At 39.0% G+C, this 17,694-nt stretch overlaps 1 protein-coding gene across 1 annotated transcript in view; it reads right to left on the reverse strand.

The window, feature by feature from the left end:
• Positions 1–17,480, reverse strand: part of Cd200r1 (CD200 receptor 1) — a 28,056-nt gene extending 10,576 nt beyond the window's left edge. The window contains exon 1 of the mRNA XM_028752423.1: positions 17,143–17,480. Coding sequence (XP_028608256.1) covers positions 17,143–17,206 — 64 coding nt within the window. The 5' untranslated portion in view covers positions 17,207–17,480. The remainder of the gene's footprint in view (positions 1–17,142) is intronic.
• Positions 17,481–17,694: the final 214 nt, after the last annotated feature.

The following is a 17,694-nucleotide window of genomic DNA, read 5'->3' on the forward strand; positions in this document are numbered from 1 at the left end:
GTTTCTTAGTCACATGGGAAGATACTTAACATCATTCACATGGAAGAAATACGAATTAGGGCTATATTGAAATACCATTTCTGATCTCTGGGATGGACAAAATATAATCACTTGAGAACATATCCTGTTGGGTAAGTGGATGAAATTTCACAACTTTGAGAGTAGGAAGTTTAACAATATACAGCAAAGTTACTCATGCATTCTTCTCTTGACCTATACATCCTACTTCTAGGGATATATCCCAAAGATACATAAATAATAGTAAGATAAATATTTTTACAAGGTGGTTCCTAGCAATATTTTATACAATAGCAAGTCTTCAGAAACCCAAATATCCATCCACAGGAGATCAGTTGACAGTCTGGTACATCCCTCAATTGAAGTACAATGAAAATCTTTTCAAATAGTGAGGAATTGTTCTATACATTTCCACTAAGTAACCGAACATATTGTTTAATAGAAAAATGCAGTATGTGAAAAAACATCTAACATTCTATTACAATCTACCATAAGATGAAAGGAATAGTAGGTGTGCATTTTTTTGTCTTCTTTTCTCGCTTAGAATTTCAAGAATGAGAAGATAAAATAAGAGCAGAAGTAGAAATCAGTATTTATGAATAAATTATTTTTATAGGTCTGATTGTAAAAAAAATAATCATTTTACACAGTTATGAAACACTTAAATGATTTTTAAATTATTTATAAGACGTAAAGCTACAGGTTAAATGAAACAAATAAATCTAAGTGTGTCTGATGTTTACTGAATAAGCACATGTAGAGGAACCCTCCCAAATAACTTTAAAAATAAGATTTGACCTTGTGGCACCTGCAGAATTTAGTAACTTGATGACAATAACTTCAAAATCAAGATAATTTAAAGTCATAGTGACGACAGTACTTGATGTCATTTGTAAACTATGAGTATATTTGCTATGAGACAAATCAAATGATCTATTTAGAAAAGCTGAGAGTAGATGATGACAGACAACCAGTGTCTGGGAAAAAGAAGAAAAAGAAAACTTGCCCAATAGGTACAATGTTAGAGATAGGAGTATACCATAGTGTTCTCTAGAATGGCAATAGGAAATATAATCAATGCAACTGAGTATCTAAAATTAATTGTTGGAAGAAAGAATTTGAATGCATTCATCACATGGAAAGTATATAATTTAATGTAATATGCTAATTAACTAAAATGGATAACCAACTTATACCTGAGTCAAAACATCATGTTTTATCTCAAAATGTATATACTTCTTCATCCAAAAATGAAAACTCTTAAGTTAAAAATAAAAATCAAAGGATTTAGGTCAATACCATTTATTTGTTTTAGTAAGTCAGACAAATGGTTGACGATGAGGCTCAGTGGTATAGCACTAGCTTAACATGCACAACACCTAGGGGTCAGTCTTTGGTTACAACCTAAAGAGAGCCAGATGCAGATATGAAATGAGTAAGCTTCAGGAACAATCCTAAATTCTACGTGTGGATAATAAGCATCACTGTCAACTCATGATGTATTTCACTGCACATAGTTTCTATCTGCTGCCAAGTGTTGAGCTCAGACATTGCATGGCAGCAAAGAAAGCAATGTAGCATTGAACTAATAGTTATTTTTAGAGCAAGCATAGCACACATTCAAGTGCACAAAAAAAAGTTTAAGACTTCAAATCATACAGAATGACCTCCAATCAGAACCTAATTAAATTGGAAATCAGTGAGAATGAGACACTTAAGAAAGCATCACCTATTTAGGAAAACATCACACACCATAATGCATGACTGGTTAAAGAAGAAATCCCTAATGAAATTAGAGGCTGTTCTGACTAAACGAAAGCAGAAATACAAGAAAATGTGAGATGAGCAACTAACTCAGCACTTACAAGAAAATTAAAAACATTAAATACTTGGGTTTTTTTTTAATCTTAAAATTCATTCAAAGGACCTGAAAACAGAATAAAAATAATAATAATAATCTTTGATCAGAAATCAATAAAACAAGAAAAACTATATGAAATACTAAGGAAATAAAAATAAACTCTAGTGTGGGAAGGGGAGGAACATAGAAGTCTCCACACCTAGCTGAGGCTATTGACAGTGGACAGCTACTAGGGGAGGGACAGTGTGCTTCCTTTATGGGTGCAGTGCCTGGGTAGGTTGACCATACTTCGGTGGATGACCCTACACCCATGTGCATACAGGCAGAACTAATTAGAGTCAATGATTTTTAGTCTTGGTTTTGTTTTTTAAGAGAACATCAATGGAGGGGATCCTGGAGAAGTCAGAGATGGGTCAAATATGATAAAATACACTATATATTGTCAAAAAATAAGTTCTACACCCTATAAGTTCTCAAAGGAAATAAAAATATTCAATATTTTAAAATAAATAAATGTATAAACTCTCTATAAAGTGGAATATTCAATACCAAAAAGAAAACAGCCAACATTGATGATCTTCAAAATGATTCTGCTAAATGAGACAAGACAGATGAGAGACAATACACAAAAGATACTTATCTTTAATTAAAATTTGAGTTAGCAAAAAAATACATTGTGGCAAAATAATACATGTGGCATTAGACCTTTCTCTGGTCCCCTCCACTGCCTTGTCCCATTCCTACTTTCCACATATTTCTGGGCCTCTTCAAAGAGTCCCTTTCCACTTTCCTGTCAAGTATACATGCGTATGTACATAGATATCACACTCACATACATATACATGTTCAAATACAGATACTATATTTGAGAATGAGCTTGTGATTTTGTCTTTATTTTCCTGAATATCTCGGTTTGACTTCCCACCTCCAGATCTCTCCCTTTGGTCCTCTTTTCCAGACATCTATGCATGTACATATACATCTATTCTGCATGAGAAAGAAGCCTGAGATGTTTCTCCCACAGTCTAACATGTTTCACTTAACATGATACGAAGCTTCATGTGCTTTGTAGCATGTGACATAATTTCATCCATAAACCTTTTCATTATCTGTTTTTCCATGTACAGGCTATGGTGGATAGTGTAGCAATGAACATGCAAGCATCTGTGTGGTACACTGACTTGGATTCATGCTGGACTAGACCCAGGAGTGGTGTGGCTAAATAGCTAGATAGATTCGAGTCCAATCCTGGGACTCAAATGGAGGAAGGAGAGAACCAAGTTTTCATGAGTTGACCTCTGACCTCTGCCTGCATACCTGATACACATACACACACACACTTGTGCACATAGGAATAAATATAGTTAAAAAAAATTAGCAGCTGAAGATATAGCTCACTAGTAAAGAATCTTTCTTGCTCTTCCAGACAACTTAAGTTCAGTTCTTAGCACCCACATCAGCTCCAGGGGATCCAGTGTTCTCTTGGGGCCTCCACAGAGCATGGCACATACAAACACACATAAACAAAAACAAGAATGATTTTAAACTATTTTTGTTCTTTTTCATTTTGTTTCTGAGGTAAATTTTTGTCTATGTAGCCCTGGCTGTCCTGGAACTCACTATGTAGACCAGACTGGCCTGGAACTCACAGAGATCCACCTAGCTTGGCACCCACAGTTCTAGGATTAAAGGAATGCACTACCACACCTCCCAGGAAACTACACCTCAGCCCAGACGGAATGACCATCATGAAGGAAACAAATGACAACAAATATTTCAAAGATGTAAGGAAAGAGGTGCCATTACCCATTCTTGATAAATAAAAATGAGGACAGCCACACTGTGGAAATCAACGTAGAAGCTTCTTGAGAAGCTGAAAATGATCTACCATATGGGCCAGCGACATCACTCCTGAGCATGTACCCAAAGAAATCTGTCCATGATGGTTGTCGCTACTCTTCACCATAGCAAGGTTACTGGAGGCAGCCTGGAGGGATAGCTATGTGAAATGTAGTATGTCTTTGTACATGTAAGACTCATGCGATTTTGTTCAGCTGTACGGAAAAAACGGAGGTCAAAGGGAAATGGATGGAACTAGAAAACAGTCAGTAAGGTTACCCAGGCTCAGAAAAACAAATGTCATCTGACCTCTTTCATATGTAGTCCCTAGCATCTACATTTATTTATAACCACGTAGGTGTAAATATGAGTAAAGGCCAGGAAACGACAAAGGAGCCCATCAGACTGAGGGTGGGGGCAGGGCTGGGTGGGGCGTAGTGGGGCAGAGTGGGGCTTTAAGGAAAGGGGTGGGAAACAAAGGTTCTTTATTTCCACAGAGTAAAGTGGAAAGATAAGACTGATGAAGACAGTTAAATGAGGAGCAGGGGGCTACTAAACCGAAATGAAATATGTATATAAAAAAAGAACCCATCTGGAAATTTGGTGGTCTGTAGGCTAATTTAAAAATAAAATATTGTTTCAAGAAAAAAGATAAGAAAAGAAACACCTAAGTTTTAACACGTGTACTATCACTATACACCGCTACACAAATAAGCACAAAACAAAGACCGCAGTGATGAACGAAAGTAGCATTTAAATACGGAGGGAAGAAAACTTTTCCACCTAAATCAAAATCGTCAAAGTAGAATGCCTTTTGGTTTTACTGTTACCGAAACTTCTTAGTAACTCTGAACAGCAGAAGTTTCCTTTCCCAAATCATCTTTGTCATTTGCCTGAGCAAGCAAATACCACCCCCACACGGGACACAGTGCTAAAGGCATGACTGTGCAAACCCGGAGTTGGAGAGAAGCTTCCTCAGTGACAGGAAAAGGCCCTCAGAAACAGCACATGACTTCCTTGTGAGATTAAACAATTTTCATCCGTTGCAAAATGCTGCATTTTTTAGGGCAAGTTCTTTAAAAAAAAAAAAAAAAAAAAAAAAAAAAAAAAAAACAGAAAAACCTGAAGGGAGGCATTTCCGAAACCTCGACATTAACAGCCCCTGGTTGGGAGCCATCGTCAGCTCAGATGGAGCAGAGCACGCCGTAGAGGTAAGCAGCTGTTAACAGTCATTTAGTATTCCAAGTGCATAAAAATAAGAAACAAAAAATTGAGATTTCCTTCCTTTTCATTCCTTACCAAGTCTTTTAGAGGAATGCAAACTTGTGGTTAAATGGCTTGGTGTGGTGGCACATGCTTTTAATCCCAGCACTAGGGAAGCAGAGGCTGGTGAATCCCTGAGTTCGGGGCCAGCTTGATCTAAAAAGTGACTTCCAGAACACCCCAAGCGGCACAGAGAAATACTATCTCGAAAAACGAAACAACAACAACAAAAACTAATAAACAAACTTTATATTAAAACCTTTAAATCACTCCCAAACTAGGTTTTTTAAAAAATGAATATATAAATTCATAACTGTATCACTGCAAAAAATAAATAAATCAAATTCAAAACCTGTCATCTTCATTTGTTCTTTAACACACACACACACACACACACACACACACACACACACAAAAAAAAAATCTGTCGGAATTGGTGCAACTAGCTAAGGAAAACCAAGCTAGAGCATTTCTGGCTTTGCCAATTCATTTCAAGCTCCTTAACTGTTTTCTTTCGGCCCTTCGCAAGTAATCTAGTACACTCAGGGCTGAGCCACGTGGGGCGTGGAGCAGGAAGCTATGTCTGAAGGCTAGAGAGCCCGAGAGATGGGAGTTTTGTGTCTTCCTTTTCTTTTGAATGTTTTATATAATTAGATGGATTGTGGTTCAGTTCTTTCCTTTCTGAAAAACATAGGATGCTGTCATTTATTTTACAGACAAGGAATAAGTATAGCATAAAAGCACATTGCAACCTGAGGTACTAAATCTGTCGTAATCAAGGACACATTTCTCCTGAAGAATCGAGGTTTCATTTATTTTGAGCCTATCTTTGTCATTTTAGCTGCCCTAGAACTTGCTACATAGACCAGACTCACAGAGACCCACTTGCCTCTGCCTCCTAAGTACCAGGGTTAGAGGTGTTTTCCAGTACACCAGGGTCAAGGTTTTATTTTAAATGAACGCAACTTTAGGATTTACATCTTCATCATAAAAGATCCAGAAATTCAGGTGGCCTTGGCAGACACCCTTACTTAGTTACACTACGATCTTTATTAAGCTCTGCTGCAGGGTGACTTTTGCCTATGGTCACTATGATGTAGAGAACTGCTAGCCTATGTAAAGGCTAATGTGGCAACTTTAATTGTGACTTAGTGAGTGTTTTTCTACATTTGTAAGCTACATGCTGTAGCTGTAGGTTAGAAAAGTGTCCTACTTCCAAGATTTCTTCGAGTAACGAATGGAATGAGGTCAAAACTCCATTGAATTGTGGAATTAAATTTTCCAGAGGTTCTCAGACTAAGATGATCATCATCCAAATGACTTCACTGTATTCTACTCTGATGCAATGGTTTTAGCACTATGATAGGAAAGTGGCGGAAGTCTGTGATAGCTAGCCAGAAGATCCAATGCGCACACACACACACACTATATTCACAAATTTAAACATATTCATAAACCACATACATGTAAAATAAAACCCCATGGATTACTCTCATCACTCATATGAAAATTAACCGGAGGGTTTAAACATCAAGAACAAAAATAGCAACAAAAAAAAGGGAGGGGGACAGAGGGACATGATTTTGGTTTTTGAATCTTGACCAGCATATATGATGAGTAGGATCTTACTTTGCTAGGCTTAAGGGATTTCCTGGGATGCAGAAATGTTAGTTCTCAATTCAGAAGAAAAGTAAACTGAGATGATTCATCTGCACTGAGCAATTGAAAGCCATTATAAAATAGAATATTCAATATTCCTGTCAGGCACAACACACAAAAAAGTAAGATATTATATTATTCAGAGAAGTACATATATGCAGTGATGAAGAAATCAATTAAGGAAACAACACTTGCGCAAAGGGAGTGATTTCCTCAGAATATGCTTCCGTCAGAGCAGAAGTCGGGGGTTGGGGGGAGGCTCACAATAGTCTACTTTTTCATTTACTTAGGACCTTAATGTATAATTGTCCCTTTATGTTTACAAATGTCATATATTATACAGCATAGTATACATTAACATGGGAGAAAATTTAAATAATTGCAAATAAATAAAAAATACAAATTGGTGTGTTTTATTTTTAATAGTCTTAGCCTAACTGACACAATTGATATGGGATTTGTTTCCTAGTCTTTGGCTTTATGGAACTGTCTTTTCTTATTAGAAATTCCAACTTAGTAGCAGACAGTACTTATCTGGGTGTTAAATAACAACATTTTGAGTAGAAGCCCAAGACAAAGGAAAGAAGATATCAAAATCCGAGTCATAACACCAATCAATCTACTGACTTTTCATTCGTTATCCCTGTAATCTTACAGGTTTCTGAGAAGCTCAGCTGCTTAGTTACACATGTGAGAACTGAGAGTCTAACATTATTAGTGTCACTTGAGCTTCGATAGGCAAGGGTGATTAGTCACATTATTAGTGAATGTAATTTAAAAATAGCTAGCCACATGAAAAAAAAAATCAGGTTCCTATCTAGCTCCTCAGACAAAGGAAAGGAATATTTAAATGTAATTTTTTAAAGTGTTGAAAGAAAAGGTGAGCAATTTGTGGTTTTTAATCTTAAACAGGGCTGATGATGGATAAGACCCTATGCTGCCAGGAGCCACAAGGCATCCTGGGAGTGTCGGAGTTTAAGTACTGAAACAAGAAAGAAAGTTTCAGGTAAAATGGGGCAGATGAGTTTAACCAGAAACTTTTCTAACCCCCATAGAAAGCTGAAACCATAAATAAAAATACCGAAATATTTAACTCTAGAACTTATATCCTTTGTATGGCCAAAAAAAAAAAAAAACCTAAAAGATTGCTAAGCAAAATTGTAGAGACTATCTGCAACATTTATGACTAACAAAGGCTGATTTTTCTCAGAAAATATACAGAAAGCGTACAACCAATTTGAAAACAATGGAGAAGCTGAATGAAAACAAAGAAAACAAAATGATGAATGTCTTAACAAAAGATTTAACAACATGTTAGAACAATTCTACTGTTCCAATGGAGCATGGAGATCAAATAAAACAGCCAGGTAGTTTCCGAAACAAAGACATGAAAAAATGATTACAGAAAGAAATCTCAAGACACAAGAATTCAAATAAAGCCAGGCAGTGGTGGCACACGTCTTTAATCCCAGCGCTTGGGAGGCAGAGACAGGCGGATTTCTGAGTTCGAGGCCTGAGTTCTGAGTTCTGAGTTCTGGTCTACAGAGAGAGTTCCGGGACAGCCAGGGCTATAATAAGAAACCGTGTCTTGGGGAAAAAAAAACTAAAAAAAAGAAGGAGAAAAAGAATTCAAACAACAAATTCAATGAATACATAAAATTTAGAAAACAAGCAATAACTGTGGTGAATAATAAATCTTATTCTAGTTTCCACAGCAAAGTAGCCATTTGTGTCAGCTACTTGTGCCAACTACTAATAAAGACTTTGACTGAAGAAAGAAAGAAAGAAAGAAAGAAAGAAAGAAAGAAAGAAAGAAAGAGACCTCTAATTGCCTGATAATCAAATCAAATCAAATAGTCAGCGAGAGAAACTTGTTCCCTGACATAAGACAAATACTATAGATATGTATATATATGAACCATGACCACAAGGGATAACAGCCAGTGGATACATATTAAATAGATATGCAAAGACATATAATAAAATGTTAAATCAAGTATTGGTTCTTATTTCTCAAGAAACTGAAAATAGCCAAAATGTCAATCTGTAAAGAGCTAAACTAACTATATTTTTACAATGCATGTGAAAAGTTTTTGAAAACTATAAAATAATCATTTTTAAATGTTTATGAATACAAACTGTGCTAAAAATGTCAGTTACTTTGTTGGACCTAATCATCCTAACAACTCTAGAAACTAAATTAAGGATTTGCAGCAAAATCTGAGTTTCCTATTAACTGGCAGCTAGTTTAACATTTTAAAAATATGATAGGAACTAACCAAGAGTGACTTCAAGCTAGCTCAAGCCCGTCATTCGCCAAGTGTCTAGCTGTGGTATGGAAAGTAGAGAAAAGGTCAAACTCAGACCTTCAAAAGTGTGCACCTAGGGCTCTGTTAGAGGCTATGAACTTGACGGAAACAGTGCAGCAGAGCAGAAAGCAAGTGTGGTGTCAAGAAGTCCAGAAGTAAGATCTTGTGATATAAAGGATGCAGATCAAGTTAATAGGGGAAATTTTAAAGTAAGAACTTTATTACTTGGAAAAAAGCATTTCAGTGATGGCCCTTGAGATCTGTAAGGGAAGCCATCTTAGTAGAGATGTAGGGGTGAAACCAGCCTGAAAGGGACCTAGAGAGCAGAGATGACTGAATACACAAAAATGGAGGCTTAGACAAGAATTCTGCCCTAGATAAGACGGGAGGCACGAGACCTTGGCTTTGTTTCCTGTTCATAGCAAACTTGGGACAGAGATAGAGCAACAGCTGGTGCTTGAGGATTGAGGAAGTATCTAAGGACAGGGGAAGACAAAGTGTGCTTGAAGATAGAAGTTAAATCCTGGGAAAATAGGATCCTCGAGGTACTGAAGTAGTGAGAGGCAAACAGTAAAATGATTTCCTTTTGAAAAGACCAAAGAAGGCGTGCTTATAGATACATGAGGTAGTAAAAATGTTCAAGGCAAGTAACAGTTAAGTAGCTTAGTGTCTGGTAGCTGGCAGGGCCCTCGGCATGGAACCAGGTCTCAGATGCCGTATCACTGGGAGGTTAAAGTCCACATTGAAGATGAGTCCATCAGAAATGAGCTACTATCTTTTAACTGTGGAATAATAACAGAGATAATCCAGGTAGCATAGAAACTAAAAAAAAAAAAAAAAAAAAAACTAAGGCAGTACTCTTAACTGCAGCTCTATCCATAATCACCTACCAAGGTTCATGAAAGGCAAGATGCCTGGACCTTTGAAAGCCTGAGTGTCTCTAGCAACTTAGGCTTCATAGGAGACTCATTGTGGCACATCTTGTTGTTGTTGTTGTTGTTTTGGTTGGCTGTGTTTGTTTGTTTGTTTGAGACATGGCTTACCTGTGTAGCCCTGGCTGTCCTGGAACTCACTCTGTAGACTAGGCTAGCCTTGAACTCAGAGATCTGCCTCCCTCTGCTCCCTGAATGCTGGGATTAAAGCCATGTGCCCCCACCACCTGATTCTGTGTATCAGGACTTAAAAGTCCTGGATTACAATAGTACCTGGGCAACATCTAAGAAGGAACTAGTTAAGATTTGCTTTGGGAATAGAAGTAGCTAGACTTAATCATTTGGAATCTGCCAGTATTTACCACTTCAACTTTTTGGTTGACACCTTAGAAGGGATCATGGAAGTAAAGGTTCCCGTATCGTGCAGTGGATAAGTTGGACAGACAGAGATATTTCATGATAAAGTTAGAAAGAAAGAAAAAGATAGATAGATAGATAGATAGATAGATAGATAGATAGATAGATAGATACTAAGTACCTTGAAACTGCATGAACACACATAGATCAAAAAGATATTTTTACTGAGTCACCACATCGTCTCAGATAAGTATCCTGAATAAGCTCCCAGGTTTACCACTGTCGATGGAGGTTGGGGGTGGGATGGTTCTGCTTTCCCCTCTTGCTACAGTTCTCTTCCCCTTGCTTTGCTGCCTAACTTCTAGAATGAGTGGCTGGGGCTCTCAGCATCGATTTTCCTCCCACTTACTTCCCCAGCAGTAGCAGCAATCTGACTGCTCCCCCACCTTCTACTCAAACTGCAATCTCGGGGTCGCCCGCCTCCTTATAGGGAAATTAGGTCTTCGAGGCAGGATCTGTGCACCTGGGTTGCCTGGCTGGGTTTTTAGATTAGGGAAGTTAGAATTAAAATGCAATTATTTGTATCAATTATTTCCTTTTAAAATCAAATCAAATAAATAAAGTTAGAAGATTATGATGGGCAGGAATGTCATGCATGTCATGCTTATACGTGGTAAAAAAAAAAAGCACTATCGTGACTCTGTAAAATGGTCCATAAAGGTCACTGCTACCTTACACAGAAAACAAGACAGTTGCTCAACAACTATCAGAAAATATGGACAGAGCCCACTCATGTCATGAATCCTTACAGGAATGGGGATAGTTTGAAAACATCCCGTGTAACCCTTCTCTTCCCACCTTTAAAACCTTCCTTTGCTGAAACCTCTTTGAATACACACATAGTTGACTATGACATGTACTGCCAGTGTGGGGCAACTCCTAAATATATTTACTCGTCTTTGAGGCATCTCTGTCTGTTTGCCCTCTAAGTTAACAACACACATGGTCACTTTCTTCTTCCGAAGCCTCTTTCTTCACCTCCACCACAACACCTACATGTTTCTTCTCTATCTCCTTCCCTGCCGACTCCAATATTCTCTCTGTAAGCCACCTTTCTCCTTGGGCACCTTGGTGTGGGTATTCTCCCAATAGTCAGGACTCCTTTATGTTTGTTACTTAGTTAGTTGGTTAGTTGGTTGGTTGGTTGGTTGGTTGGTTGTTGGTTGGTTGGTTGGTTGGTTGGTTTTGTTTTGTTTTGTTTTTATTTTTGTTTTTGTTTTTTGAAACAGCACAACTCTAGCTGTCCTAGAACTCACTCTGTAGATCAGACTAGCCTCAAACTCAGAAATCTGCATGCCTCTGCCTCCTGAGTGCTAAGATTAAAGGCATGTACCACCACCACCCAGCCACCTCTATTTTTAAAAACGTTTTGTTTATTTGCTTGCCCATTTGAGACAGGCCCTAAGTATGTAGCCTAGGCGGATTATACCACCTGCCTCACCAACCTAAATGCAGAGACTGAAGGTATGCACCACCATCCATAGTTCTTTCGTAATCTACTCTTTTCTGCATCTCCGATTAACCTTCCCATCTTCCAGAATTTCTGCTAAATCTCCACACTGTTGGTTCCCTCACTCCTGTCGTACCTGAGCTCTCTGCATGTATCATGCAGATTGTTCCACCAGCCCAGATAGCTCATCTCACAGTCCTTCCTCTGCCATCCCCACCTGACCTGTCGCTTCCTCAGGGAGCCTCCCTGACACCCAGACAAGATCAGACTCGCTGGTTACATTTTAATGCCATCCTGTAATTTCCCTACATATTTTATGTTCTTGAATTATTTTCAAGAATTTGTATAACATCTATCTTCCCTGCCAGATTCTAAGCTCCAAGAAAGTGGGGTCTATGGCTGTCTTTTTGAAGTTCTGGGGTTTAATTTAAACCTTTGTACACGGTAGACCAATGCTCTGCCACTGAAATACATCCTCACCCTGCCACATCTTTCTTCATCAAGTATCACCAGTACAAAGCACAGTACTGACTCATGGCGAAACATTCCCTTGCTTACTGGCTGACCAAATGATCAAGCCTCATTTTGCCTGTGACTTATTTTTCCTTAACAGGAATCTCAAGTCTCTAACTGCTCTTGTTTCTCTCTTAAATGTGACTCTCATTTCCAGTGCATCGCATCTAAAACCAGGGTTCCCATACACACAGAGACTCTTGCCTCAGCTCTTTCCCTTCTACTGTTGGTCCTGCAGAGCTGTTCCAACCCGATTCATCCACTGAAAGGTGAGGGGACATTATCAGAAGTTCCTTGAGCATGGCTAGTCTTTATTGGCCCACATACAAGATGGGAGAATTTAACATAGAGGTGCCTTGAGTCTAATAATTCCGAATCTCCTAATATTGTCATATCTATTTGTTTCATAAGTGAGGAGATTGTGTCTAAAGAAGTTAAGCAATTTCTCATAGGTGAAAATACCATAGTTAGACAGATTAGGTGTGGCAATACCCCAGCAATAAGGACAAAATGTTGAAAACAGCCCTAGAAGATCAGAGATTAAATTCAGAGAAATGATATGAGAGTCAGGCTGACTCCCCATTAGAGGTTTGTAGGTGCTAAAAGGGTGGAGAGATCAATCTCAACCCATAATTCTACACCTCTCCAGCAAATATATGCTTTGATAACGAAAGTAAAATAAATATTTCAGACATAAAATAGTTAACTTCATATAAAAGAAAACTGAGAGAACTTAACAGCCAAAAGTAAAATAAAAATTAAAGCTATAAAGTTGATTTGAAGAATAATACCAGATAGAGGCTCAGAATTTCATGAAGGAATGAAGAACATAGGAGGCTGCAACTATAGTACATATCTAGAATGTGCCACCCAGAATCTCCTTCAGGGATAGCCTTTGCTCCTATGACTGAGAGCAGTAAGTAGACAGCCTTCAGTTTTCAGACACTTCAAAGGATGGCTTGGTTCCTTTGCTCAAAATCAATCCCATCTGAGGACATCCCACCTAACAACTGAATAAAGTAGAAGTATAAACGATCAGTGTTCTAATCAGTGTGGAAGCTCTCAAAAACCCAGCTAGCTCATCCCCACTGTGCCCAATGAGAGTGGTGACTGAGATGCAGGAATGTCTGTACACAAAACCGCATCTAAGTCTGACTCCAGGAAAACCCACCCCACATCAATGGTTCAGAGCAGTGGAGATGCTTAAAGAAAATTCCTTCTTTCTAAATGGAAGAACTAATTGTGCCTCCATGCTGGCACCTCTCTAGGGCACTTCCCTTAAACACAAATAAGATTGTGTTCTCAGAATGAACAGAGCCTAGATTTTCAGACATGCAAGGCATCTAAATTCTATGTATGAAAACCTTGAAATCTTTGCTTAGTGTTAATGCATGAATAATATCAGTTCTTGAGGGAGAATGAAATGAGTAGATTATAGTCAACTCTCATAAAAATTTCATCTATTTGTGATGTTTATCATTTCTTAACGTGATGGATGGTGATTGCTTCTTAGGGAGTATTAGCATCCCTCTGTCCAAAGCTACATAACACCCTCTGTCCTGCTCTCTAGACCCAGTCAGGAGCTAGCAAATGGGAGTCAGCAACATCAAGGGAGAGGACGCAAAAGCTCATTGTCACTGATAACATTTCAATGACTACGTAGATTAATTCTTCAGACACAATATGAAGCCAAACGACTGCTGAATGGGTTTATTGGGTAGTGTCTTCAACTGAGATTCACCTGGTCATATTGAGAAATAGTTTATCACAGTGAGAACCTTCATCGACCCCACCTTGTTCTAGCCATCTCGAGCTGGTCTCCCTGTACCTAGCATCTGTATCAACTAATTTCTCAAGCTCAGAGCATTTCTTCCCTCCTAGTTAAGGCTAAGCATACAGTTTGTAGGTGACATGTCTCCTTTCCCATCTCTTCTTAGAGCTTGCTCTCTGTTACACACAGATAGTTATGACTCCCCAGACATGAATATAAACATTTCTGGTGCTTCATCTCTCATTTGCCTGTCTGTATTGGCTTTGAGGTAACATCTGCTCCATAATGATTCACAAACGCTGGATTTTTCTATTCTCCCAGTGTGGATAGGCATGCCCATCCTTCATGCCCTTCCTCTACAGTTCCCTTCTCAGCCACCAATGCCATGGCACAGAACCTTCTTTTGTAGGAACCTCTGTGACGACACTCCTGATTCAGGCTTCAAAGGAAACCCTTTATGAAATGTCATTGCCAATGAACAGGATCCTGCTGCCACACTCTCCAAAACTACTGCCTGAGATTATCGCTTCTCTTTACAAGCTAACAGAAGAGCTCACCATCAACTGCACAGTATTCAGATTCTCTCTGTTAAAGATCCTCGGAGAGCAGCCTTATTCTTTCATTATACAACACACTGTTCCTGCAAGCTAGATCTCATTATCTCACAGAACCTTCCTGTCTCTGTTCTGTTACATACCCTGCCTCCCAGTTGCCTTGCCTATCTATCTTCTTTATCTATCTGCTCAAACCTGTCAGTCCAGGTCCACTCTTCCATAACACTGTCAACACACCATGGTTTTACTATTCTTCACAGTTTTTTACTTCTTTTCTGACTTTCAATATTCCTTAGGGATTTCATTTTATTTTCAACTCCCTCATTTAGATTGCTGGAAACTTTCACTCAGCATTCTTGCACATGAGACACATACACACACACACACACACACACACACACACACACACCTCTTAGTATTCCTTTTCACCAGAATCTTGAGCACTAACGCCCAAAGGAAAACACACCTACTTGTTAGGTTAATTGTCAAATTTACAGCTAGCACAAACTTTAAAAAGGAGGAGAGGACTAAGTAAGAGAGGCCTGTTCTTTGCTTTTCTGATGTTGCCTTTAGTCTCTATAGGGCTCAGTGTGTCTCCTCCTGTTGGTACCTGCCCTCTAGTGGAAGACAAAGAAAATGAGTAAAAATTCTGAAAGGGAAGAAAACAGTTGAGGGTTGGCTCCTTTTTCTTTTTAGCAACTCATATTGGCAAAATCAGCAACTTCAAAAGAAGGTGGGATAATCTCAGTCAGGACATGAAATTATTTAAATGTAAGAATTTAGATGACAATGGGACAAAATAAGGAGAAAGAAATGCCACAGTCTGTGAAAGTGGAGGACGCATGAGATGAGGAGCTTAGATCCTTGTTAACTTCCCCTCAAGTACTTTATCAAATAAATACCACATGGCTTGAAGTTTAAAATAAAATTTAAAAGTAAGTAGGCAAAACAAGAGCATCCTAACATTCACCTTGATGCCCTATGCTCTCTCCTGTGTGAATGGATCTTAATAAAGAGTGAGCTACTCCTGTGGCAGCAGCAATGAGCAAAGCCATAAAGTCACAGGCCTGGCTTTCAGCTCACCATTCTAAGTCATTTCTTGGTAAACTATTCATACCAAAGCATGTGTATAAAGTAATTTACTGATTTGCATTCCAAATGCTTGATGATTTTCTGATGCAAGCTTGGATTTCAGAGACTTGGTGAACGTAGTGTCTCCAACTTATGTTCTGACACAGCTTAAAAAAAATGAACCTTTCAGCCTTCAAAATTCAAATTCTGTTATGTTTCCATTTTGTTGCTTTTCTGTCTGGTCCACCAAGTTAACATCAACCTGACACAGCCTGTCTGGCTTTCCTTGTCAAACTGATCCTGCACAGACTTAGAGCGCTTTCTAGAGAAACCCAACTACTGAAAGACTCCAGACACTCTTTCTCCCCCCCCCCATTCAAATTATAACCAAATATTAGCTTAGCACTTTCAGTTGTGCAGCAATCATGGTTCTCCTTAGTGAAAACAATACAGGTAAACTGCTCACTCGAATGTGTTGTGGCGCTTATGGAAATAAGTATGCTGCTAGTCCTTCATTCCTGTGGACAAACCATGTTGGCTCCCTAAGCTTCAGGTTCTATCTCTGTAAAACAGAGCTTTCTTCCATCCCTACCTCAATGGCTTGCTATGCACATCAAAGAGAACAGATGACTGGAAACTCTCAGCAGAAGGGTGTGGTGGTAGATCATAGTTAGCTTATGTATGCTCACCAGTAAGATTATCATATGATATTCTTTTTCTGGAAAATAGACAAAAATGTGATGGTAAAGGAATTCTGATGAAAGGAAAGAAGTACCGTGTCTCCTTTACATTGTTAAACTATCCATTTTAGAGCTAAGCGTGTTGTTCCTTTGCAGCTGCTGCAGTTACTAAAAGCGAAACACGAAAAAGCCTCCTACACCAACTCCCACCGACCTTCTACAGTGAAATCAGGACACCCCCACAGTAGCCCCAAATTCTATTGAACTCCTACCAAACTGCAGACATTGAGGAGTGCACCTCCTGATTCAGAAAGTGTCTCCTGTAGCCCACATACCTTCAAGATAAAGGCAAACATACATCACAGATACACCAGAGTAACTGTATGCATAAAACCCGCAGTCACAGAAAGCAACAGAAAAAAAATAAAATGACACATTCCCAAATTAGCAAAGGAGACCTAGATGGGATACCAGAGATGATAGTTGGTTGTTTTTTTTCCAAGAAGATACAGAGAACCCATGTAATTTCCATTGCTATGAATATGTGTTTAATTTATTCTGCGTTGTCCTAAAGGGGGAGGGGAGATGACGGAGCGGCAGTGGAGGAATTTATAGAACACGAAGCAAAAATAAATCAGACAAAGCAGAAAATATGGGTGACGAGATAACCCATATCTGGAGGAACCCTCATCTCAGTTACAACAGAAATTGGCTTACATTGCCCAGCGAAAGGGGACGAGGCTTAAACGCTGCAGAACAGGTCTCTCCTCCCTTAGTCATTCTCCCAAAGAAAGTTCAGACTCACCAGCCGCAAAGACCCCCCATATCAAGAGCACTGCTAGGTCAGAAGTTCTCCAAAAGCAGAACATTTCGGTTTTCTGGTTTTCCGCCGCTCACTCAGTACTTTTACTCCTCACAGGTAGGAGAGCAGCAGTGACCATGACCAGGATCCCTCTGCTCTCCGGTTGGCTTCTGCGTAGTAGCGCACCTCTTAACCCATCAGCAGGGAGCAGTCCTGTCCTCTCTGTCCTCTCCTTCCACTCGGCATGCTTTAGTCTCACTAGTAACTTGGAAGAGAAGAAACTTCTGGGACTTGACACAGCAATAGATTTCCTGTGCAAAGCCCTGAAGCAAAGACAGAGGAAGCTGACTGAGTGGGTTACTTTCAGCCCATTGGTTCTTTCTCTTCTCCTGCTGCTCGCAGATAAACTGTACAGTAAGGCTCTGAACATGCCCAAGACAGATGGATATGTCTAGACCTCCATTCAAAACTGAAGAGGGTCACTGATCGATTTTTGGTCCATACTTGTAAATTGCCTAACCACAATGAACTTCTGGAAAGTTCTCCAATTTTTTT

This window comes from Grammomys surdaster, unplaced genomic scaffold (assembly GCF_004785775.1).
Source record: "Grammomys surdaster isolate TR1022 unplaced genomic scaffold, NIH_TR_1.0 125901, whole genome shotgun sequence".
NCBI classification, from domain to species: Eukaryota; Metazoa; Chordata; class Mammalia; order Rodentia; family Muridae; genus Grammomys; species Grammomys surdaster.